The following is a 24500-nucleotide window of genomic DNA, read 5'->3' on the forward strand; positions in this document are numbered from 1 at the left end:
ATGTGTCCCACACTGCTAAAAACACTATTAGGACACCTATATTTCACTAAAAAGTGTAAATTGGTTGTTTTTGCGTTATTTCAAGCAAATTCATACTTCCTGTTTGAAACGAATTTTTGAAGCTGCGTCACGGTCATGACATAATAGCGTTGTATTCCGGCGTGCGGACTGGGCGTCTGTGCTAGAGTGAGTCTTATTACGTCTTACAGTGTGATGCATTAATGCATGAGTAAGGCTTGGTTCAAACCAATCAGCGCGCTCTATTGTGCAACTTCATTAATATTCATTAGTGTCACCGCGTTTACGCCACAGAGACGGCACGTTGTGTTGGCAAAACAAGCGTGAAGTGTTGCTTTTATAGTTTGCTGCCATTAAGTTTCGTTTTCATTTTCTCTCTGTGAGAGCTCAGCTGGATCACATGTGGATTAACAGTATACGCGACGCTCGACAACAATAACTTACGTGTCTAAGGAGGAACATTGTTTACCTGAGAGCTGTTCTCATCTGCAAACGCTGAAATCCGGATTCGCTTGTAACGTTAGTATTCTCTTCAAAAAGACGCGGCTCTAGTTGCTGGTGATTGTCCTGTCTCTACAGATTTGGTAAGTGAGCGACCAGTGCTCTTTGTTTATTCAGTTTGTTCGTATCGAATTAAGTTAACTATTGCACCGAGTGCAAACATAGCACCGCATTTTGTGACCGGAATAACAAAATGACGCTACTTGACGCTACCTGTCGTGTGTATCTAAGTTTCCAGGAAATGCAGAGTTTTTTTTTTCTCTCATTCGCCGTGCGATATCAAACATTGCATGAAAAATACACGCTTAGAGCAGATCCTCGAATCAAATATCTCGTTTGTCGCGAGGGGCATGAATGAATTCCCTGAATGAAAGAGCCAAACTGCAGTTAAAGTCCAACATTTTATAATTTGGCAAATAATTCGACTACAGATGTCCATGTAGGTTAAACATCATCACTTTCTCATGTGTGTGTATTTTGACTGAAACTCGCGCGTGCTCAAATAGACACTCCCACACCATCCCACTTTAGTTCCTCTGACACTCCCCCCTAAACAGAGCTGGACACGCCCACTTTTCTGACTTTTTCCAAAGTAGAGGTGTGAAAACACCCTGCTGAAACGAGGGGGTTTCATGGCCCTTTAAAATGGAGTGGTAGGAACCTTGGGCACATATCGTGGGTGGGGTCTCAGGACGTGAGAGAAGCCAGCCCAATTACAGGCACGAGTCACTGACCGAAAAATGCCTCCGGGTCCCCGACCCTCTAATCGATATCAACGCAACCAGCAGAGCTGTCTTCAGGGACAGAAAGATACTGAGTCGAGGATCGAAGGGATCTGACGCGGCTTGTGTAACGAGGGCGAGATCCTAAGAGAGCATGAGAGGGGGCGGGGTGGATTTATTTGCTTAGCGCCCCTGAGAAACCGGATGATGAGGTTATGAGTTCCCACGGTGCTGCCAGCCACCGTGTCATGAGAGCGGAGATGGCAGCCACGTAACCTTGAGTGTGGAGGGCGACAGCCTGCTCTCCAGCTTCTCTCGGCGTAAAGAAAGAACAACACTGATCTGGCAAATTACGGGGGTCTTCTCTGCGAGAGACACACCATTCAGTGAATAGACTCCACTTCAGGGCATAGGCGCGCTCGGAGGTTACCTAAGTCTTCCTCGCATCTAAGGACCTCCAAAGATCGGCGAGGGTGCCAAATGGTAGTAGGTAGGTGAGAGAGAGTAGGTGCTCTCTCGAAGGGAACTGCCAGGGGAGGGCTTTCGCGAGGGAGAGCTCTGACATCCAGGTCCGGTTGAGCCAGAGGGGTGCAACCAGCAACCTGTTCCTCGTCCTCCCTGACCTTGCACAGTAACTACGCGAGCAGGCTCACTGGGGGAAGCGCGTATTTGCGCATACCCCGAGGCCAGCTGTAAGCCAGTGCATCCGTGCCGAGAGCACTCGTCAGGGAAAGAACAACTGGCAATGAGCGATCTCGGGGGAAGCAACAGATTGATCTGGGCTTCCCCGAATCGCGCCCATATCAGCTAAACAGACTCGGGGTGGAGTCTCCATTCTCCAGGACGTAAGGCTGCCGTGAGAGCGCATCGGCTGCACGGTTGTGCTTGCCTGAATATGCCGTGCAGCGATTTTAGCCGCAGATGACTCCAGAGGAGCAGAAGGCGGGCAAGCTGAGACATGCGGCGAGAGCGCATACCCCCATACGGCGCATGCCCCCGCCGCCGTACTGTCCGTCCTGACCAGCTCATGTTGCCGCTCCAGCACCGGAAAAAACGGTGGAGAGCGAGGAACACTGCCAAAAGCTCTAGGCGATATGCCAATGCAACTGGGTACATTTCCACAGGTCCGCAGCCACATGCCCGCAACGCACAGCCCCCCAGCCCTTGTTGGAAGCGTCTGTTGAAACGACAACAAGACTGGACACCTGTCCTAGAGACACCCAGGCCTGTAGGAACGAGGGGTCGCTCCAAGGGCTGAGGGCGCGGCGACACAGCGCAGTAACAGAGACTCGGTGTTCGTGCGTGTCATGCGCGTCTGGGGACTCGATCGTGAATCCAGTGCTGAAGTGGTCTCATATAGAGTAATCCGAGCGGCATGAAGCGGCTGCGGATGCCATATGCCCCAGGAGCCTCTGAATAGTTTCAGTGGGACCACTATTTTACTGTCGAGCTCTCTCAGACAGTACAGCATCAGCTGAGCGCGCTCTCTGGAGAGGCGCGCTGCCATGGTGACCGAGTCCAGCTCCAGCCCGAGAGAAGAGATCCTCTGCACGGGGGCGAGTTTGCTCTTTTCTCGGTTGACCTGAAACCCCAACAGGTGGAAGTGCCGGAGCACTTTGTCTCTGTGCATAATCAATTTCTCCGAGAGAGGGAAAAAATCAGCCAGTCGTTAAGAAAATTGAGTATGCAGATGCCCGCGAGCCGAAGGGGCGCTAAGGCACCCTCGTGAGGACCCGCGGAGACAGAGAGAGCCCGAAGGGGAGGGCTTTGTATTGCCAAGCTCGACCTTCAAACGCAAACCGCAGAAACTGACGGTGGCGAGGAAGAGTGGAGACATGGAAATACGCGTCCATCAGGTCTAATGCTGCAGACCAACCCAGAGGACGAACGCACCAGAGGATGCGCTTCTGCGTGAGCATTCTGAATGGCAGCTTGTGCAGACAGCGGTTCAAAACGTGCAGATCTAGGATTGGCCGTGACCCACCACTTTTTTTGGGCCTGATGAAGTGTGGGCTGTAAAACCCGCTCTCCATCTCGGCTGGAGGGAGCGGCTCGATTGCATCCTTCACCAGGAGGACAACAATCTCCTCTCGCAAGACAGGGGCGGACAGGGGGCTGACCCTGGTGAATACACACCCATGACTTGGAGGGCCGTTTCGCAAACTGAATCGTATAGCCGAGTCTGATTGTGCGTATGAGCCACCGCGAAGAGCTGGCCCGTGCTAACCAGGCAGGCAGAGCTCTCGCTAATGGACTCATCGCTGAAATCGCTGACGTACCAGCAGTGGGGCTGCGGGGAGTGGGTGTGCTGATCCGGGAAGCGCGCGGGTCCCACGGAAAAGCTGGAGGTGAGATATTTGCTCTCACTCCGCACCCGAGCTCCGGAGGGGAGGCTCGAGGGGTGGGAGAAAGGAGACCGTCCTCCCAGCGCTCGTGAGCCACTGGCGAAACGCACCGAATCTGCAAGCTAGAAAGCATAGCGTCCCAGACTGGCAGATTTCGGGCTGTCACATCCGGGGAAATGGAAAAGTGCTCTTTCATGATGTTCCTCATTCTGGAGAAGAGTTCCCTCTTCTCCAGATGGCCTGTCCCAGGGACGCTTCGCGGTCCATTGCCGGACTTAGCGGCGTTCTGGACAGGGGGGGCTGCCTGCTTCCGAGGTGCCCGACGCGCTCGCTTCGTCAGAGGCGTGTGCGGGGGCGGAGCAGCTCTCGTAGGAGGGCGCCTTCGGCGAGGAGCAGGTATGAATGGCACGGCGGGCGGAGCGGGCTACGGACCGCCGATAAGACATCACCCATCAACTGCTCTCACACCGCCTTGAATTCCTGGGTGAATTCACAGACGGTGTCGCCGAACCTGGCTTGGGATATGGGGAAGTCAAGAAAGCGGACTTTGTCGACTTCGCGCATATCAGCCAGGAGTGGCGATCCTGGATCACTAATGTGGACATCGTCCTCCCCAACGCACACGCAGCGGACTCAGTAGTCCAAAGAGCTAAGTCGGCGGCAGTGCGAAGCTCGTAAGCCTGGGTTGGACCCACCCTCATGCAGCTTGGCCAGCGCCTGCGCTTGGTAGCGCTGGTAGGTGGCTATCGCATGCAAGGCGGAAGCAGCCTGGCCCGCAGCTATGTAAGGTCTAGCTCCGAGGGAGGCAGATAACTTACAGGCTTTGGATGGGAGACGAGGCGGACCCCGCCAAGAAGAGGCGTCGCGCTGATTGACCGCCATCGCGCACTCAACCTGAGGAATCGCCACATACCCCCTGGCTGTTCCACCGTCAAGAGTGGTGAGGGTGGAGGGACACGTAGCACGAGCAGAAAAAACTGCTTTTCAAGACCGCGTGAGCCTACTGTGCACCTCCGGGTAGAAGGGAACGTCCCTCTAGTCGGTCCGGCCGCGAGCTGGGGGATAAACCATCTCCAACCCACGGCCGAAGCAGCCCGGGAAAGCACGGCTAACATGTCCGTTTCAGGATCCGTAGTGACAGCGCTCACCTGCCCGGACGGGGCGAGCGGGTCTGGATCATCATCGGACAATGAAAGCCCACCCTCCGATGTGGACATCTGGTCTCCAGTGTCATCAGGCGTAAGGGCTACCATCTGTTAGACGGATTGCTTCCGTCTAACAGATCTAACAGAGGTCCGCGGGCCCGTGGGCCACGGATTATCTCTCTCTGAAACCCTCAGATCTGCCCGAGTGCCCGCAGCAGAGCAGGGGACAACTGGGGTGGTTTGCTTTTTTGCAAAGGCTAGCCGCGATCTTTACAGCGCAACAGTCATGGCATCGCAATGACGACATGAACTGCCCGCGAGCAGCGCATTAGCATGCTGGACCCCCCAGACATGTAACGCAGTGCCCGTGCCCATCATCCGAGGACAGGAAACCACCGCATCCAGAAACGCACAGTCGGAGCGCCGTCCTGAAAAGGACGTGCTGCACGACTGTGTTGCTTTTTCTGTGAAGTTTGCAACTTTATACGCACCGCTCTGGAGGACCGGACCCAAAGAACGCCAGGCAAGGGAGAACCCCAGCTCGACCGTCTGCCGCTGCGTGTATACACTCTGGACCGGGAGAATGCTCTCGTTCGCTCAGAATCGCTGGTCACAGCAGGAGGAACCCTCATCGACTCGATCAGAAAGTCTCTGAAGCGAAAAGGATGGCGTTTGCTCGCTCCAGGTGTGCTTATATGCTGGGATAATTGGCAATGAAGCACACCTGTGTAAGCTTACGCTGCCAATTCATTGCTTTCATTGGCCCGTTCAATACTCTTTCAGACAAGCGGCTTCTGAACCGAATCCTCCCATTTCGTAGATTTTCAAATCAAATCCACTTAATAGCACTGAAGTTCCCTAACCGAAGGGGAACTTACTTTGCACAAAAGAGAAACAAACGGAATATTTCACTTCATATACTTGTAGATTTAAATGATCATGTATATATTTAATATTTACTGCTAAATACTCCACTGTATCAAACTTTGCTTATTAAGGTTTATATATGAATGCTTGGGTAAAGATCAACATTACATAGTGATGTTTAGACTCTATATATTGCAAATAATGCCTTGGGTAAATAAGATGTGGTTTAGAAAGTGAATTATGCATAGGAAAATATGTAAATATTATAATAGTTAACCGGTGGACTATGACTATGCATATGCAGGCCACATTATGGACGACACCAATGCTGAATTTGAAAGGTGTCATCCTTTCAATCCCGCCTTCCAGAGAAAGTATTAAAGACATTCTCTAAAACAAAAAGGTTTAGTGGTTCAGTTCAGGGTGGTTCTGTTCAGTGTAATTCAGAAGTGTAGTTCAGTTTAGAGCAAGAGTTGTGCAAAAGCATGGTAGTAACAAAGAGTGGTATCGAAAGGGGTATCAGAACTTTTGCTGCGTTTTCCAGCAAGGATTTGGTTATTGGATTCACAGTGCTTTATCCAAGGCGTCTGAAACCATAGCTTCAAGACCACCACCTCAATAAATCTGCGTGTCCCAGATTTCCAGGAACTCTACCTTCAAGGAAAAAATGTCGAACTGTCCCCAACATCAGAACCACCACCTCCAGAAATCTCAAATTCTGCGTGTTCCAGAATATACAGATTTCCATGCTCAAGGATAAAGACATCGGTGTGTCCCCGACATCGAACCACCATCTCCAGAAATCTCAAATTCTGTGTGTTCCAGAATATACAGATTTCCACGCTCAAGGATAAAGACATTGGTGTGTCCCCGACATTGAACCACCATCTCCAGAGATCCCCGATTTTTTCTACTCAAAGCTCAAGGAAGCCAAGTCTGCCCGTTTCATGCTTTAAGATCTGCAAGAACATCCAACTTCTTCCAACCACTGCATCAACGGCAGAAATGTAAATATTCCACTTTCCAACCCTCTAAATTAGACCTTGGCATAGTGTGTTTCAGTATAAAATATTCTAATTAATTAGATGTTTATAACTGATATTAATTAATAACAATAAATTACTCAGTTCTTTGTTATTGTTGAATAAGGTTTACCTTATCTTAACTTAATCACCTTTATCACTCGCATATGCACTTCATGTATTGTACATTTAGTAATTGTAGTTACCCTTGATAACTATTTTGTTAATAAATACACATTTATTACAATTGTGTCTTCCTTGTGTTGATAATACAGAAAAAGGCTCTACAAGTCAAACAATCTCATTATACTTCAGATTTTGGCCTGATAATGCCCTTCCAGCCGCAACCCATCTCTAGGAAACATCGACACACACATTCACACAAACACTCATACACTACGGACAATTTAGCCTACCCAATTCTTCTCTACCGCATGTCTTTGGACTGTGGGGGAAACCGGAGCAACCGGAGAAAACCCACATGAACGCAGGGAGAACATGCAAACTCCACACAGAAACACCAACTGAGCCGAGGATCGTACCAGCGACCCAGCAACCTTCTTGCTGTGAGGCGACAGCACTACCTACTGCCCCACTGCGTCACCCCTACGTGAGGCTAAAATATCAATATTAATATCAATACCTAAACATTGATTTTAATATTTGATAAATCCAATTAACACGCCTCCTTTTTTAGACCAGAACACCTATGGGCACACATATGAGCGCAAATGCATTTGCTATTTAAACAGCGTGGCACAAAACGTCAAAATGACTCTTACGCCAAGCTGAAACTAGCAAACAACAATTGCGTCTCGCCTTGTGCCACATTGAGCTGGGTGTATGATTGGGCTAGAACTTAACCTTATGGCCCATTTCCAGAGTGGTATGGAACGGTTCGGTTTGGTACGCTTTTATGACCGTTTCCACTGTCAAAAGGCTTACCAAACCGAACCGTAACATATCACTTTTTCAGCACCCTTTCGAAAGGGTACCAAAACACCAAAAAGCGGAGCTAGACATGCAGCTGAACGCTATTGGTTTACAGAGATACGTCATTCGCTTACGCAAAAAGCCAGAATGAAAACAAAAACCGCCATGTTTAAAATACACAGCCGAGAGAATACCGCAGAATTATATATAAATTTAATATTGAGCCATGGTCGACCCGGGCTCAAACAAACCTTGCTATCGTCTTAATGAATAGCGAGCGGTTTCGATTTCTTCCTTGCGCTAGCCGCGCATCTATATCTGAAATAATAAACTTTTTAAGCTGATGATAACTTGAAACACGATCCTGTCAGATACTGTCAAACACGATAGTGAAGCACAGAAAAAAAAGGAGAAGCCGGGAGAAAAGGAGCACATTACTTTTTTAGCAAACGTAAACAAACTGTCTAGTTTAACTATTATCTTCACCTTTTGGACTAATATAACCTCAGAAAGATGGAATTGCTCTCTAACAGAGGCTATATGTGCTGCTGAAGATTACAGACACAGATGAGAGGTCTGCTCTGACTGTGGGCTATATTTCCTGTTGTTTTTTAACCTAAATAAGCACTAAATGACAGCTATGTGTAGTTTTACTGCAGTTAATTTCAGAGACTGTAAGGGTCTGTATGTGTTCATATATGTTCATTTATTTATTTTACATAATTACAGACATTCATTGATCTGCAGTTATAATCAAATCTTGTTCATAGAATAGTAATAAACATTTATACATAAGTATTTATGTGTATAAAGCATCTGTTTTGTGAGAAGTGCTTCTCATATGATATGTAAGCGACCCGTACAGCTTTACTGTAGAAACTGAACTGAAACCTTTCTGTCATACACCACGCCTACCAAAAGGGTACCCTTGGAGGTGGAAACGCAAGCCTAATAATGGTGGCCCGTACTGACCCGAACCGTACTGTACTTTACCAGTCAGTGGAAACGAGCCATTAGGGATAGAACTGAACCTTGCGGTACCCCACAATGTACTTTTGTTTGCTATGACACCTCTTCATTAACAGACACAAACTGATAACATTCAGAAAGGTAAGACCTGAACCAAGCCTTCCATTAATACCAAAAGTAGTTACAACCCACACAGATCAGACAGGACTAGGGACCACACATGATCAGACAGATAGTAGGATGAAGATGGTTTGAGATAACCTACAGATCCTACAGTTGTGAGATAAACTACAGAAGATAAACAAACAAACAAACTACAGAAAATAAACAAAAGATAAGGTAAACAGGAATCGAGGAACAGACAGGAACGGAGTAGTAGCTCTGAGTATCAGACGGATCTCCACACCAGTCTTGAACACAGACAGAGAGCACATCAAAAACAACAACAAACTGACATGAGACAAGAGACGCGCTGTCCAGATATAGCCGAGATAACTAGGCTAATCAAGATAGCAGGACCCTACATAGCACGTGACATAACATTGACGTAACAGACCCATGTGGAGCACCAAAGCAAAACAAAACCATGGGACCAAACAGACACTCAGAAGTGTGCACACCCCTACAACTGTGACACTAGTTTTGTTCACAGTGGTTTAGGTGAATCCAGAAGAGATGGGTTTTTAGAGGTTGTTTGAGTGACACTAGCAAATCAGCAGTCCATGTGGCAGTGGGAAGATTGTTTCACCAGCAATGAACATTGAACGAAAATGTTTTGGAAAACGACTAACAGCCTCTCTGTGACGGTATTACAAGGTAGTGCTCACTAACCGACTAGAGGTTCCTGGAGGGGATGTAGATTTTCAGGAGCTGGTGGAGGTACGATGATGCAGTGTCTGTGGCTGTTTATCAATGATTTAACCTTGACATGGGCCACAAGAAGTAACCAATGCTGAAAGACACAGAGTTGTGTTACACGAGCTCTTTTGGGCTCATGAAGTTTAAAGGTGTAAGATGGGAATCCAATTAAAAGACCATTGCAGTAGTCCAGCCTTGAAATGACAACAACTTGAACTAAAAGTTGTGCAGGATGATCTGTTAGGAGAGCTCTGATTTGCTGATTTTGAAAGTGCGAGCTGTGTTATCAATGTGCTCTTTGAAGGACAGCTGATCATCCAGGATTAAACCAAGATTCCACATTAAATTGCATGGGGTAATAGTAAATGATTCCAGTTGGATTAAGAAATTGTGTTGAGTGTGTGGAGTTGCAGGAATGACTTTTGGAGATCAGTTTTTGAAAGCTCAAGCTATAGGTGATGGTGTCACGGATTGAGTAATCAAGACAAAAAGGATCCAAATGCAAGTAACAGTTTATTTTAAGTCAAAAGGTGAACACAAGGAAACAGAGAGTGAGTAGTGTGGACAAAGATTTAGCCACTGCGATCACACCAGGAAGATCTACAACAAGCCCGAGTCAATCCTGACAAAACATAGAAAGATCATACATACAGAGTAACGAACTGTCAATGATGTCCTGGTTTTCCACCCTAATATAGATGAGCTAAGTGCCATCAGCTGGAACTGCTGATAGTCCAGCTGATCACATCATGTAAACAAAGCATGCATCAGAGCACATGAAAACCATAACACAGAACCACGTGACAACACCAAACATAAATATAAAGAGTGTATGCACCTGACAACCGTGACAGATGGTCTTTCATCCAAATCAAGATATCCTCCAGGCAGTGCCAGAACCTTGCAGCTACCTTTGGGTTATCAGGAAGAATTAAAAAAGAGCTGTGTGTCATCAGCATAACAATGATAAAAGAAACCATGTATTTGGACAATGGTTCACAGTAATGAGGTGTAAATAGAATATAGAAGGGGATCAAAAAGAGATTCCTGAGGTACCCCAGTGACCAGATGACTCCAGCCACCCAAGCCATAGACTTTTTTTCTCTGCTACCCTCAGGCAGACATTTCCGCAGCATTTGGTCACGCACCAGCCGGCTGAAGGAAAGCTTCTTCCCTCAGACTATCAGGCTGATGAACACACCGCACGCAGAATCTTCCATACCCCTCACTGCACACCATCAATATGTAGCATGAACTGCACTTTAACCAATCTATACTTGAAACAATACTGCCTACAGCCATGGGCACACCTATTTATTGTACATATCACTGTCAATTTTACATTGTCCTGTTTTTTGGGAGTGTGCTGTTGTATTTTGCACTGTTGTAGTATTTGCACTGTGTATTTTGTACTGTCTGAAGCCAGCACCTAAGCTTTTCACTTATCATAGCACACATGCTGCTGATGATGTGACAATAAAAGTGATTTGATTTGAGATGATGAGCTTCTTCTCCTCGATTGGTAATGAAATGTTTTGAGCAGATTGTTAAGAGGAACTTACAGCACATGATTTGGAACATGATCGATCCTCTTCAATTTGCTTATCAGTCACACAAAGAGGTTGAGGATGCCACAACAACATTACTGGACTCATGTGCGACTATGCTTTGTGGATTTCTCTTCAGCTTTTAACTGTAATGAGTCTCATATTTTGGCCGACAGAGTTTTTAAATTTCCAAGCATTGACCTGGGTATTCCAAGTATGCCGGCTAGTTAATTTTCTAACAGTGAGGCCTCAGAGAATCCAAGCTAATAAAACACTAACTCAATTTTATACTCAACAAGTTCTCCACATGGATGTGTTTTGTCACCACTAATGTTTGTACTTTACAACAATGACTGTCAGAGTAAATTTGAATCAAGGTATATTTAGCATAATTAAGTATGCTGATGATTCTGTCATTGCCAGTATTTTGCATGATCATAAGGAGAGTCATGACCCAGCGTTGGACAACTTTGTTGCTTGGTGCGAAGACTCATATTTACAACTTAATATCTCAAAAACTAAAGAGACGCTTATTGATTGTCACTGCAACTCTATTTTTAATGCTACTACTAATACTATAAACGGTACTGTTGAGACAGTAAGTGAGTATAAATACCTGCACACCATCCTGGGTGATAAACTGAACTTTATGGCCAACTCAAATTTTATTTGTAAAAAGCCAAATCAATGATTGTTTTACTTGTGGATAGGCCTCTTCTGATGACTTTTAATAACCTTTATTTAACCATGTAAGTCAATTGAGAACCAGTTCTCATTTACAATGACGACCTGGCCAAGAGACAACATGAAAAGCAGATGCAGTACAAAGCAGTAGAGACACAATACAATAAAAATTTAACAAATGCAGACAATAACATAAAAACCAACAAAAAAAAACTTAAAACAAGCACAATGATTTTGAACTATTGACTGGATTGAATTTTTAAAAGATGATAGCAGAATGAAAGTGCTGAGCTTTAAGGTCTGCTGCAGATAATTCCAAGCATCAGCTGCAGAAAACTAAAAAGAGTATCGACCAAATGAAGTGCGAACTTTGGGTATGCAAAGGTTAATGAAATTACTAGAGCGCAGATTTTGATATGTTTCCTGAATGTTAAGAAGTGACTGTAAATATAGTGGAGTTTTTCTAATAAGAGTTTTGTAAATGAACAGAAACCAATGAATTTGTCGACGTGATTGAAGAGAAGGCCAATTCAGTGAAGAATACAGTTGACATGAGTATTAAAGGGCAACTATGGTGAAAAATGTTTGAACAAACAGGTGTCTAAGTATAGTATATAGATCGTCATATTAGGGTGATATACACACACACAGTCCTTTTTTTTCAATTTAACAACATTGAAACGGTGGACCGATAGGAGCAGTTTTCAGACCGACTGCAACTTAACATAGGAGCGTGGTCCCCCCGCCCACCAATATTGATTGACAGCCTCGCGTCACGATCATATCCTCAGTTTCTTGTTGCATGTCCGCCATTTTCAGCGTGTGAGTCAAAGCGACATCACTAAAGGAACACCCGTGCTCTTTTTTTTTGATGATAGGCTAATTAGGCTCAACAAAAGATCAATAATCTCCACATTATTGCTGTAATCGGAATTAATACTTGTACCTTTTGCGTGGCGTCGTGCATTTTGGAGCTCTGGGCATGGGTTTCTGTTGGAGTGCACGCGGCGGAGCTTCGGGCGCTGTTGTGTTTGCCCTGGTGGAGGCTTGTGTTTGGAGTTCTGGAATGCGTGGCGTGACGATTCGGGACACTTCATGTTTCTTCCGCGTCACTGAGTGTCTGGTGTGCCGTGTCGTGGTGAATTCGGTGCCTCATTCAAAGTTAATTCAGTGTGCGTGGTTATTAGTCTCAGTGTACAAGCTCGGCACTTATACACCAAGACTATACAAAGACACAAATGATTTTGTACTCTCTGCTTGGTCTGTGTCTGGGTTGAACATGTACGGCTGAATGCTCATCCTAGCTTAGCTTAGCTTCTCTCTCTCTGTCAGCCTGTCTGGTGCAAACACAGAGCGTGGGAGCTCTTGGCTCCGCCCCTTTGTTACGTTAGGCGGGAAGCTGAGACTGTGAAGCAAAACACCCCTAAAACAGCAAACTTTGTAAACTTCCCCAACATGACACTTTTTAACACATTATAATAAAAACAGCTGAACTGTGTGTAGAACTGAACCTAAACTGGCACACAGAAGAACCATAATATTAATATTAAATAATAAAAATGGAGTAAACTATGTGCCCTTTAAATGGTGCACCAGTAACAAAACCATAACTCCCTCATCGCAAACAGCAATCCACTAGGCACCCTGACCGGCACTTCACTTCACACGATCACCAAACTCTTGGACACTGAACTCACCGCCTTGCATATCCCAGTGCACTTTTCCCTTGCTCTAATCTCTGTTTCCGTGTGATCTCTCACCTGTGACATGTAGTATAGGGTTTTAGTACACTTCTGAATGAAGGCAAAAGATACAAGCTTGGCAGGATATCATTCATTCATTTTCTTGTCGGCTTCCCTTTATTAATCCGGGGTCGCCACAGCGGAATGAACCGCCAACTTATCCAGCAAGTTTGTACGCAACAAATGTCCTTCCAGCTGCAACCCATCACTGGGAAACATCCACTTACACATTCACACACACACACACTCATACTCTATAGACAATTTAGCCTACCCAATTCACCTGTACCGCATGTCTATGGACTGTGGGGGAAACCGCAGCACCTGGAGGAAACCCAAGCGAACGCAGGGAGAACATGCAAACTCCACACAGAAACACCAACTGAGCCGAGGCTCGAACCAGCGACCCAGCGACCCTTTTGCTGTGAGGCGATAGCACTACCTACAGCGCCACTGCTTCACCGGCAGGATGTCAGCGGGGGCTTTTTGTTTTGGGCCATGCTCTCATCTAGACTTCTCATTTACACTGAAATAAAGCAGAAAGTTTTTGTTGCACTTTTAACATCTAGATGTGAGAATTAGATGTGATTAAAGTGAGCATTTAACAATTAGAAGTGTGTGGACAACAGGGAGCACAAATTGCATCTAAGCGCGTACTCACACTAAGTAAAGTTGCCTTGAACCGAGCCAAATGCTATCTAGCCATGCAACCACCTGTCCACTCGATCATATTCCCTCTCATCTCTTGCAAGCCATCTCTCCTGCAGTCATACCAACACTGACTCACATAATTAACACATCTGTTGCTAATGTTGGGGTTTATTCCCCACTTCATTTAAGCAGGCTAGGGTAACCCCACTGCTAAAGAAACCCAACCTGGACCATACGCTACTTGAAAACTACAAACCAGTATCCCTGCTTCCATTCATGGCCAAGATTCTGGAGAAAGAAGTGTTCAATCAAGTCCTGGACTTTCTTACTCAAAACAATCTCATGGACATCAAGCAATCCGGCTTTAAGAAAGGCCACTCAACTTAGACTGCCCTGCTCTCGGTTGTGGAGGATCTCAGACTGGCTAAAGCAGACTCTAAATCATCAGTCCTCATTTTGTTGGACTTGTCAGCTGCTTTTGACACTGTCTACCACCAGATCCTGCTATCTACGCTCGAGTCACTGGGCGTTGCGGGCACTGTTATACAATGGATCAGATCTTACCTCACTGACAGGTCATTCAGGGTGTCTTGGAGGGGAGAGGTGTCCAACCTACAGCATCTAAACACTGGGGTACCTCAAGGCTCTGTTCTTGGGCCACTTCTCTTCTCCATCTACACATCATCTCTAGGACCAGTCATCCAGAGACATGGATTCTCCTACCACTGCTATGCTGATGATACCCAGCTATACCTCTCTTTTCATCCGGATGATCCCTCGGTTCCAGCTCGCATCTCAGCCTGCCTGTTGGATATTTCACACTGGATGAAAGTTCATCATCTTCAGCTGAACCTCGCAAAAACGGAAATGCTTGTAGTTTCTGCCAACTCGACTCTACACCATAACTTTTCAATCCAGATGGATGGGGCAACCATTACTGCATCCAAAATGGTGAAAAGCCTTGGAGTAACGATTGATGACCAACTAAACTCTGACCACATTTCTAGAACTGCTCGATCGTGCAGATTCGCACTCTATAACATCAGAAAGGTCCGACCCTTCTTATCTGAACATACAGCTCAACTCCTTGTTCAAGCTCTTGTTCTCTCCAAACTGGATTACTGCAACTCTCTACTAGCTGGGCTTCCAGCTAACTCTATCAAGCCTCTTCAACTGCTCCAGAATACAGCAGCAGGAGTGGTCTTCAATGAACCTAAACGAGCACATGTCACTCCGCTGCTAGTCCGTTTGCACTGGCTGCCAGTTGCTGCTCGCATCAAATTCAAAGCTCTGATGTTTGCCTACAAAGTGACTTCTGGCCTTGCTCCTTCTTATCTGCTCTCACTTCTGCAGATCTATGTGCCCTCCAGAAACTTGCGTTCTGTGAATGAACGTCGCCTCGTGGTTCCATCCCAAAGAGGGAAGAAATCACTTTCGCGAACGCTCACGCTCAATCTGCCCAGTTGGTGGAATGAACTCCCTAACTGCATCAGAACAGCAGAGTCACTCGCTACTTTCAAGAAACGACTAAAAACTCAACTATTTAGTCTCCACTACACTTCCTAATCTGCAATTGCCTCTCTGAATAAATAAAAAATACTAATACTACTAATACTTCCCTTCTTAGACTTTACAGACCTGAAACTTGCCTATAGCACTTATTCATTGTTGCTCTTAGTCGTGTAAATTGCTTCCTTGTCCTCATTTGTAAGTCGCTTTGGATAAAAGCGTCTGCTAAATGACTAAATGTAAATGTAAAAGAGACTGGTTGGGAGGATAATGCTGTGGCTTTGGGGAGCAGTCGAAAGTAATACTGAATTGGTCTGAAGTGTGAAATGGTTTACCTGCAATTTTATCAGAAGTGAAATGTCTTGTGTATATAAGGTGAAGTTGATTACCAGATTTATGTGTGCTTGTGGTGGTTAGCTGGTTGAGGTTGAATAATGCAATGAATGGAAATCTGTGGCATAAGGTTTGTCCATATGAATGTTGAAGTCCCCTTATCCTACAAGTCAGCATAATTGGATTATTTACAATCATTAGAAATGAGAAAACTAGTCCCTTCTCTCCTCCTGATTGGGCAGGGAGTGTGGCTGAAAGAGAGAGATTGCCGTGACAGGTCTAGGTCAAGTCCAGTTTGTGAAGATTAAAATGTGTTGCACATACTGGAATGAATTCTGCTTTGTTGATAGTTGACTGACAATTCTAAAGACCAACTAAAATAGATGAGGGTTTATATGAGGAAATGTGGATAGTGTATATCATGATCACTAGCGATCTCTAAGCACCAGAGGAAAACATTCACATTCATACAAACTACAAATCCGTCAGTTCATGGACTACAACTTCATACATGCACTCTGTTCACACACGTTATAGATTCTGACTGATTACACTTGCACCACCTGAAGATTGTCAAAGGCTGATTACACACACTATTTACTCAGCACACTCACTCATTCACATTGCCGAGTCTTGTTTTACTGTAAAGTGACAAATCAACGCGTTTTCTTAGTCTTGTTTTCCTGTGTTTTGACCTTAGTCTAGTTTATCCTTTTGTCTCTGTTTGCCGCCTGCCTTCCGACCTCTCGCCTGTGTTCATACTAAGATTCTGGACTGCCTTTATACATCTGTTTGCACCCGTATTGACAATTGCTTGCCTGACTCAGAATAAACCTGCATGTGGATCCAAACTTCAGTTGTCTCTGTCACTCCCCGTGTTATAGTGCAAGTTGCTGGTGTTGCAGTACCATCTATGTCTATTGTATGTGTGTGGGCATGCAATGACAGGAATGTTCTGTCAGCATATTGTGTGAAAATTAATTAGAAAAGCCTACTGTAGTGCTGTGTGAATGTCACTGCTGGGTAGAATTGTGCAGGTCAAGTCAATTGTCTTTACCCTCATCCACCTTAGTTGCACAGGTTGAGTGAATCGTGTTTACCCTCGTCGGTCTTAGACACGGAGGTTAAGTTAATTGTCTTTACCCTCATTTGTATTTACATAAGAACAATCAACACTAAAGCTGGATGCTTTCAGTATTTATGCAGTGACTGGTACCTGAAAATGTTAAACACAGCTAATTTCTATGCCCAACAAATCCTCCAGCTCACAGATGCAAAAAATCGAAAACAACCCTTCCCTAATAAGAACAATTTTCCTCTGACTCACAGTTTCAACTTAAATTGCAAATAAGTTGGAATTAAATACAGTTGGAATTAAATCAAATACTCACTTTAATTTAAACAAGTGAAAACATATTCATTTTGACAAAGCAAACTATTATTTATTTTAACTTCATTAGTTGAAAAAATACTACAGCAGTTCATAAAGACTGTCCATTTGGGCATATAGGGAGTCAAAAGTGACAGCAGATACTTGTTAGGTCAAAAATCCCCTTTTGACACTGTCTTATTTTTCTTCTTAAAAGCCTCTGTCTGTAGAGAATAACTTCATGGTTTCTTGAATACTTCAGTATTCGGTACTACAGTAGGTACAATCCCTAATGGCAGTTTGGAACACAATAGGGAATTTAGTAATTGTATTTTGCATTTGAATTTGCCCCCTATACCCATTAGCAGTGTACTTTTATAGAAAGCAGGTATTTGTATGGTGTCTGAAACCACAGTGTACATTCTAAAGTGTACTCAATCAGTCAATCCCCCTATGCACTGTAATATGCACTAAATGGCTAGAGATTACTCATAATGGGCAGATTTTGACATCTGAATGAATTTTTGCATCTGACAACAAGATGACATCCACAGTGGAATTATATTGGTGCAAGTTTCAATTGTTATAATAACATTATTATACATGACAAGAATCAAAATACTGTGTATCATTACTGAAATACAACTTGTTTTATGTTAAATCTTATATCAAAAGATCTGTCCAAGAAGTTCTAATATAATCTATGTGAGGGATTTAGCAACTAGCAAAATACAAACAAAATTACATCCCTTCTGGTGTCTCGGTGCTCTCAATTCACTTGTTTTTGTGAATTTTTGAGTTAGAATAACTAATAGTGCAGTGACTTGTTAATACGAGAGCATTCATTTCCAATTAATACCCAGTAATAAAAATGCTAAAAAGTAATTTATTCTTTGTTTTGCTGTACTGACTATGCTGCCACACATGCTAGCCCTGATTATTTGTTGACTTGCAAATGTTCAAATTTTAGCCATTGCTAAAATGCAGAAAAACGTCCTACCATGACATAGGGGTTGCAGTTTCTTCCTCTGAACTTTTAGGCCATTCTGGAGAAGCGGCACATGTATCTTGTAGTACTAAGCAATGGTCATCTTTTACTAGTACATCTGATTGTATAGAGGAGGGGTCTTGCTCATCTCCCAGCACCTCTTCTAGGTCTTGAAAAACAAAATAATAATAAAATATTAATTTTACTTTAATTACCGCATTATTTGCTTACACAATGTTGACAACAAAAAAGTTTAGATAAATGTAATCTAATAAACTTTTTATTATAATTATTTAGCCCCTTAACTATTACACTCTTTTTGTGTTCACACTTGAAAATGATATATGATACAGCATGTGCATATTATTGCTTAAGATAGGCTGAGTTTAAAAAAAAAATCAATAAATACAAATGTACTGAAAAACAGTCCAACTGCGGAACACACTGCAAAGATAAGGGTACCTGTATATACTTCCAGCATGGCACTGCATGTTACTGTTCCAAACTGATTTGATGCAATGCATTTAAATATTCCAGAATCTTCTGGACATGCCTCTGTGATCACTAGGGTGCACAATTCCTCTGCAATACAACAAACAAATAAATAAAGTTTAAAGCCTGACAAATATGTTTATATGTTTATTTATTTCTTAATGTTGATTAGTGCTTATATGATTGTATATTTGAAACAAATATTTACTCACCCGGAATAAAAGCTGAACTTGCCTCTAACAAGGACAAAAAGATGGTAAGAAGCCGTTTTAGTTTATTGCTATGAACACAAATGAGTAAAATAGTAATAAATGTAACACAGTGAAAAATAAATATACCAAAATATATTAACAATACATTTACTTTATGCTAATTAAACCACAAATTTAACTATTCAAAGATAACACAAGTAAACAAATTGTGCAGTTAATAAAGGACACCTATGATGCTAAAATAAACTTTTAAAAGCTTTTTAAACAGAACAAACGAATTGAGTCCTTTAGGCTTGCACTCTGCAGGGCTGTGGCCCTGCAAGAACTGACACCCATGGCATATAAACATGCCCACTGAACAGATTTTCAAAGAAACTGGATTGAAAGGACTGTTCCAACTCCCCATGATCAGCTGCAGTTCAAGAATGAGTTTTACAAGTTTAAAATGTTTTAAAAAACAGTGCATGTTAGTAATAAAGATAAGCGAGTAAAATTGCTATGTATTTCATTAACTCGAATCAGCAGATAATTTAATCATTCAATTTCTCAGTCTCAGTTTTTGCATGTTAAGGTTTATTTTGTGAACAAACTTGTATTTTCATAACAATCCTAGATTTTTATTTAACACCATCTCTAAATTAGCAAATAATCGGTCATCCTTGGAACAAATTGTTCCACAGCAAATTAGTAGTGATGACTTCATGAATTTTTTCAGTGATAAAATAGAAGGCTTTAGACAGAAAATAGGAAATGCCAAACTTTCTGCACCGGCTTATGCTCCAAATCCTGTAAATTTTGCATTGAATCATAATAATAATAATAACCTACAGTGCTTCAAAATCATAGAACAGGAAGAGCTAGATAAAATTATAAATAGCTCTAAACCAGCTATGTGTATGCTGGACTCAATTCCAACAAAATTACTGAAAGAGCTGCTACCTGCTATAGGAGAACCTCTTCTTAACATTATCAACTCTTCTTTATCTATAGGCCATGTTCCAAACTCTTACAAGCTAGCTGTTATTAGGCCTAATATTAAGAAACCGCAACTGGACCCCAACAACTTAGCTAACTATAGGCCTATAGACCAATTACCAACCTACGTCACACATGACGTCACACGGGTCCCCAGTTGCAAAAAACAGACAGGCTACAATGGGAAAGATGTCATGTTTTGCGGTAGGATGCTGAATTCGAGTCCAAAAATGGAAAACTTAACTTTTACCTTACACCACACACTGCTTTAATACCGACTGCAGACGTCTTTGGCTAAATGGGAGCTGAATGAAGTGAGGAGCTAATTAGAAATGCTGGACTCTGCAGTTCTCATGTCAGATCAGGTCAGTTCACGCTATGCTGAATCAGACACATCACTCGTTTTTGATTGCAAAAATGATTTCAGCAAAAACAGTTACATGTGGTTAATTAAACTGCTGACACTGAATGCTAATAACGAAACGTGAAAGTTACTTTTATTAAGGTAAAGTTGGTTTTATATTCACACATTCATTCAGTGACAACTTGTGACAAACTCCCTATATTGTTTACCACGTCACTTTGAATATTCGGTCTGAAATAACCTGCAAGTGTGACTTGAAAACAACATTAACACTGTTTATTTGACTGTGAACATGTTGTACTTTGATAGTCATTGGCTGCTGCTAATATGATTTCGCTATTTAGAGTTTGCAAATAATACTTTAATGAAATTATATTATTAAGGAGAAAGTCTGAATGTGCGAATATAAAACCAACTTTACCTCTTTGTGTATAGGTTCACATGCCCTGCCGTACAGGTGAAGTTCACTGTCAGAATGCAGTGGTTTTGCGTGTTGGTGATTAATTACCCAGGCCTTGTAGAACGTTAGCTCCGTGTTGTTTCCTTGTCTTTGGCTAACTTAGGCGGAAATATCTGTGTTTAGCTCTTGAATCTGGTCATCATGGAGCAATATTTATTGCACATGACCTCAAAGAACAACATTGTTGGCATTCAAAGACTTGTAGATCTTTAACTTCTCTCTTGTAAAATCACTCGGAGCTTAATTGAGATTGTATATTTTGAGCTGGATGCTCGGTCACTTCGTCTTATCCAATATTCATTGGGAGGGTGCTATCGCAAATGGAGCTGTCAGATGAACGCCGCTCGCTTTAACGTTAATTTTGCTGCATCACTGTGCTTGTCACTGGGTGACAAGCTGTTATAATATTCTGTAAGCATTATGAAATAATATATATAATATGTAAGTAATATATCTTATTTTTAAGACAACAACAAACTCTGCACCGCATCTGATGTCATTCCCTCACTGTAAATGCTAGCGCTCCCGGTTGCTTTCTGCCACCTCCCTGCGCGCGCATCCTGAATGTTTACAAACATGGTAATTGGTCTATTTCAAATCTTCCATTTATGTCGAAAATACTAGAAAAAGTGGTTTCTACTCAATTATGCTCCTTTCTGCAGACGAACAATATTTTTGAAGTGTTTCAGTCAGGTTTCAGGGCTCATCACAGTACAGAATCCGCATTAGTGAAAATAACCAATGATTTACTCTTAGCTGCTGACCAAGGGCGCATCTCGCTATTAGTTTTACTCGATCTTAGTGCGGCATTTGACACCATTGACCACAATATCCTCATAAATCGCTTAAAGTCTACAGGTGTCCAGGGACAGGCTCTACAATGGTTTAAGTCATACTTAACTGACCGTTACCAGTTTGTGAATATTAATGGACAGCCTTTACAAGTCAGCCCAGTAAAGTATGGAGTGCCTCAAGGGTCAGTTTTAGGCCCTTTGCTGTTTACAATTTAAATGCTATAACTGGGAGACATTATTAGAAGACGTGGGATCAGCTTTCACTGCTATGCAGATGATACTCAATTATATATATTTCAACTAAACCTGACGAGACGTCTGAACTGTCTTAACTAACTGAGTGTATCAAAGACATTAAAGACTGGATGACCAACAATTTTCTTCTCTTAAACTCTGACAAAACAGAATTATTACTTATTGGGCCTAAATTTTGTACACAGCAGATCTCGCAACTCAATCTACAATTAGAGGGATACAAAGTTAGCGATAGCTCTACTATAAAAGATCTGGGTGTCATATTGGACAGCAATCTAACTTTTGAAAACCATATATCCCATGTCACAAAAACTGCCTTCTTTCATCTGAGACATATCGCTAAATTACGAAATATGCTATCCATCTCAGATGCAGAAAAGCTAGTCCATGCTTTTATGACTTCGAGGCTGGATTACTGTAATGCTCTATTTGCTGGCTGCCCAGCATCCTCTATTAACAAACTTCAATTAGTACAAAATGCAGTAGCCAGAGTTCTTACCAGGTCTAGAAAATATGATCATATCATCCCAATTTTATCCTCCTTACACTGGCTCCCTGTTCAGTTTCGTATTGAATTTAAAATATTACTTCTCACCTATAAAGCTCTAAATAATCTAGCTCCTGTTTATCTAACCAACCTTCTGTCTCGCTACAATCCAGCTTGCTCTTTAAGATCTCAAAACTCAGGGCTTCTGGTAGTACCTAGAATAGCAAAATCGAGTAAAGGAGGTCGAGCCTTCTCCTCTATGGCTCCTACACTCTGGAATAGCCTTCCTGATAACGTCCGAGGCTCAGACACACTCTCCCAGTTCAAAACTAGATTAAAGACCTATCTGTTTAGTAAAGCATACACTCAATGCATCACCTAGCGGGTTCCACACAGGCTTCTGCATCTTGTTTATATACACTATGAACAGCAGCTACGCTAATTATTTTCTTTATTCTCTATTTTCACCTGGGGATACTCATCCCGAGGTCCTCAGATTATGCAGAGTCACTGACTGGATCCAAGACCAGTGACGAGATGATCCCAAGGTGTCCATATCCGGGACCAGGCCATATCCTGAGCTGCTGCTGCGCTGATGGTCATGGGGAGTGGAGAGCATGAGTCTGATTCCAGCGACGCTCCAGGGACAGACGAGTCTTTGCTGAGGCCACCTTCCAGCCTCCACCACGGTGACTAAAGCTTTGCACAAGACTTTTGGCCAGCGGAGAAATTGAAACGGTCGTGCCAAACTGAGTCTGGTTCTCTCAAGGTTTTTTCTTCTTCACTCCTATCAGGTGAAGTTTTTTTTCCCTCTTCGCTGTCGCTACTGGCTCGCATGGTTCAGGATTGGTAGAGCTACGCATCGATGAATTTGCTCTTCAGTGTTTGAACTCTCAGTAATGATTTTAAATCACACTGAACTGAGCTAAACTGAACTGAACTGACTTTAAACACTAAAAACTGAACTACACTGTTTCAGTTACTATGACCATTTATGTGAAGCTGCTTTGACACAATCTACATTGTAAAAGCGCTATACAAATAAAGCTGAATTGAACTTAACTGAATTTTAACTTGAATGTGTCACATTTGCTGCATGTAGACATGCTAAAACAGTGCAAACTTAAATATGTGTTTGTGCCAAGGAAATAACGTCAGTTGGGGCTAGATGAGGCTCATCAGGGGAGATGAACAGAATTTGATTGAGACTAAAGGCTCACAATATTCCCTTCTTCCGCTACCCACAATTAGGACTCCACTCCCCACCTGGACCTGCATGAATTGGCACTTTTGGCTGCACAACTGACACTTCGCCCTTCATACCCTGCTTTTCATACACCTTGCACTGTAAATAAATAGCCCTTCTAGATTTCACTGTGTCTCTGTGTCCATATGATCTCTCACTTGTGGCATCTGGTGGAGAATGTGGGCACTTTGAGAGATCACACGTCATACAGTTGCCATCTGACCCCATAGGGAGCCAATCTATGTCCTTCTCCCTCTTTTCAGACTGCAAGGAACAAGGATGAGTTCTGCAGCTTTTCAAGAAGGTTAAGTCACAACAGCAACACTTCCTAGGCCAAGAAGCAGAGCATGAGAGGGCATTGCAAGTGGATGGCTGTCAGGGTTCTTCCACTCTGGTCTTGTAAATTCTTGTTTTGGTGGCAGAGTCTGGACACTAGCTCTGTCTTGTCCTGTTTCTGTCATTGTGTGTGTGTCTCTGTGTGTTCTTCAGACGTGCCCTCTTGTACTCGTGTAGGTGTTTTGTTCTGTTGTCATCGCGCTGTTTCATTCTCAGCGTCTCTGTCTATTTGGTTTCGGTTTTGGTTGACGCTGGGATGAAACATGCGCGTTGCATATGTGTGAGCGCACAGTAAGGTGTTCATCTATCGTGTGGTCGTGTCTTGCGTCTATTTGTGTTGTCCAAGCAAGTGGCTCTATGTTTACATTGTGGCCGCGTGCTTCAGTCTTGTCCTGTTATTGTGAACATGTGGTTAATGAGTTCTCTCATTGGCTACGTTTTCTTGTCCCGTTTTATGTGAGCACATGACTTGTTTTGTGTCTGTGTCATGTGCTATCCCATCTATTGTCTAGTCCCACCCTCCTTGTTAACCCATTACTAGTTAATTATGTTAATCTGTTTGTGTGTTAATATTCTCCTCCTTAAATTCTCCTCATATCTGCTGTCCTGTGGCAGTTCCTCGTCATTTGTAGCCTTGTCCTGTGTGTCCAGCCCTGATCCCTACCAGCCTGCCCAG

At 43.3% G+C, this 24500-nt stretch overlaps 1 protein-coding gene across 2 annotated transcripts in view; it reads right to left on the reverse strand.

Moving 5' to 3' along the window:
• myot (myotilin) overlaps positions 1–24500 on the reverse strand; it is an 85170-nt gene that overhangs the window by 38122 nt on the left and 22548 nt on the right. For both annotated transcript variants that reach the window (XM_087281083.1, XM_087281082.1), the window contains exons 6-8: positions 18908–18931; positions 18666–18785; positions 18216–18372 (exon numbers count right to left, since the gene is read on the reverse strand). In XM_087281083.1, the coding sequence (XP_087137209.1) occupies positions 18216–18372; positions 18666–18785; positions 18908–18931 (301 nt within the window). The remainder of the gene's footprint in view (positions 1–18215; positions 18373–18665; positions 18786–18907; positions 18932–24500) is intronic.

Source organism: Danio rerio, chromosome 14 (assembly GCF_052040795.2).
Source record: "Danio rerio strain M-AB ecotype USA chromosome 14, GRCz13ab, whole genome shotgun sequence".
Lineage (NCBI taxonomy): Eukaryota > Metazoa > Chordata > Actinopteri > Cypriniformes > Danionidae > Danio > Danio rerio.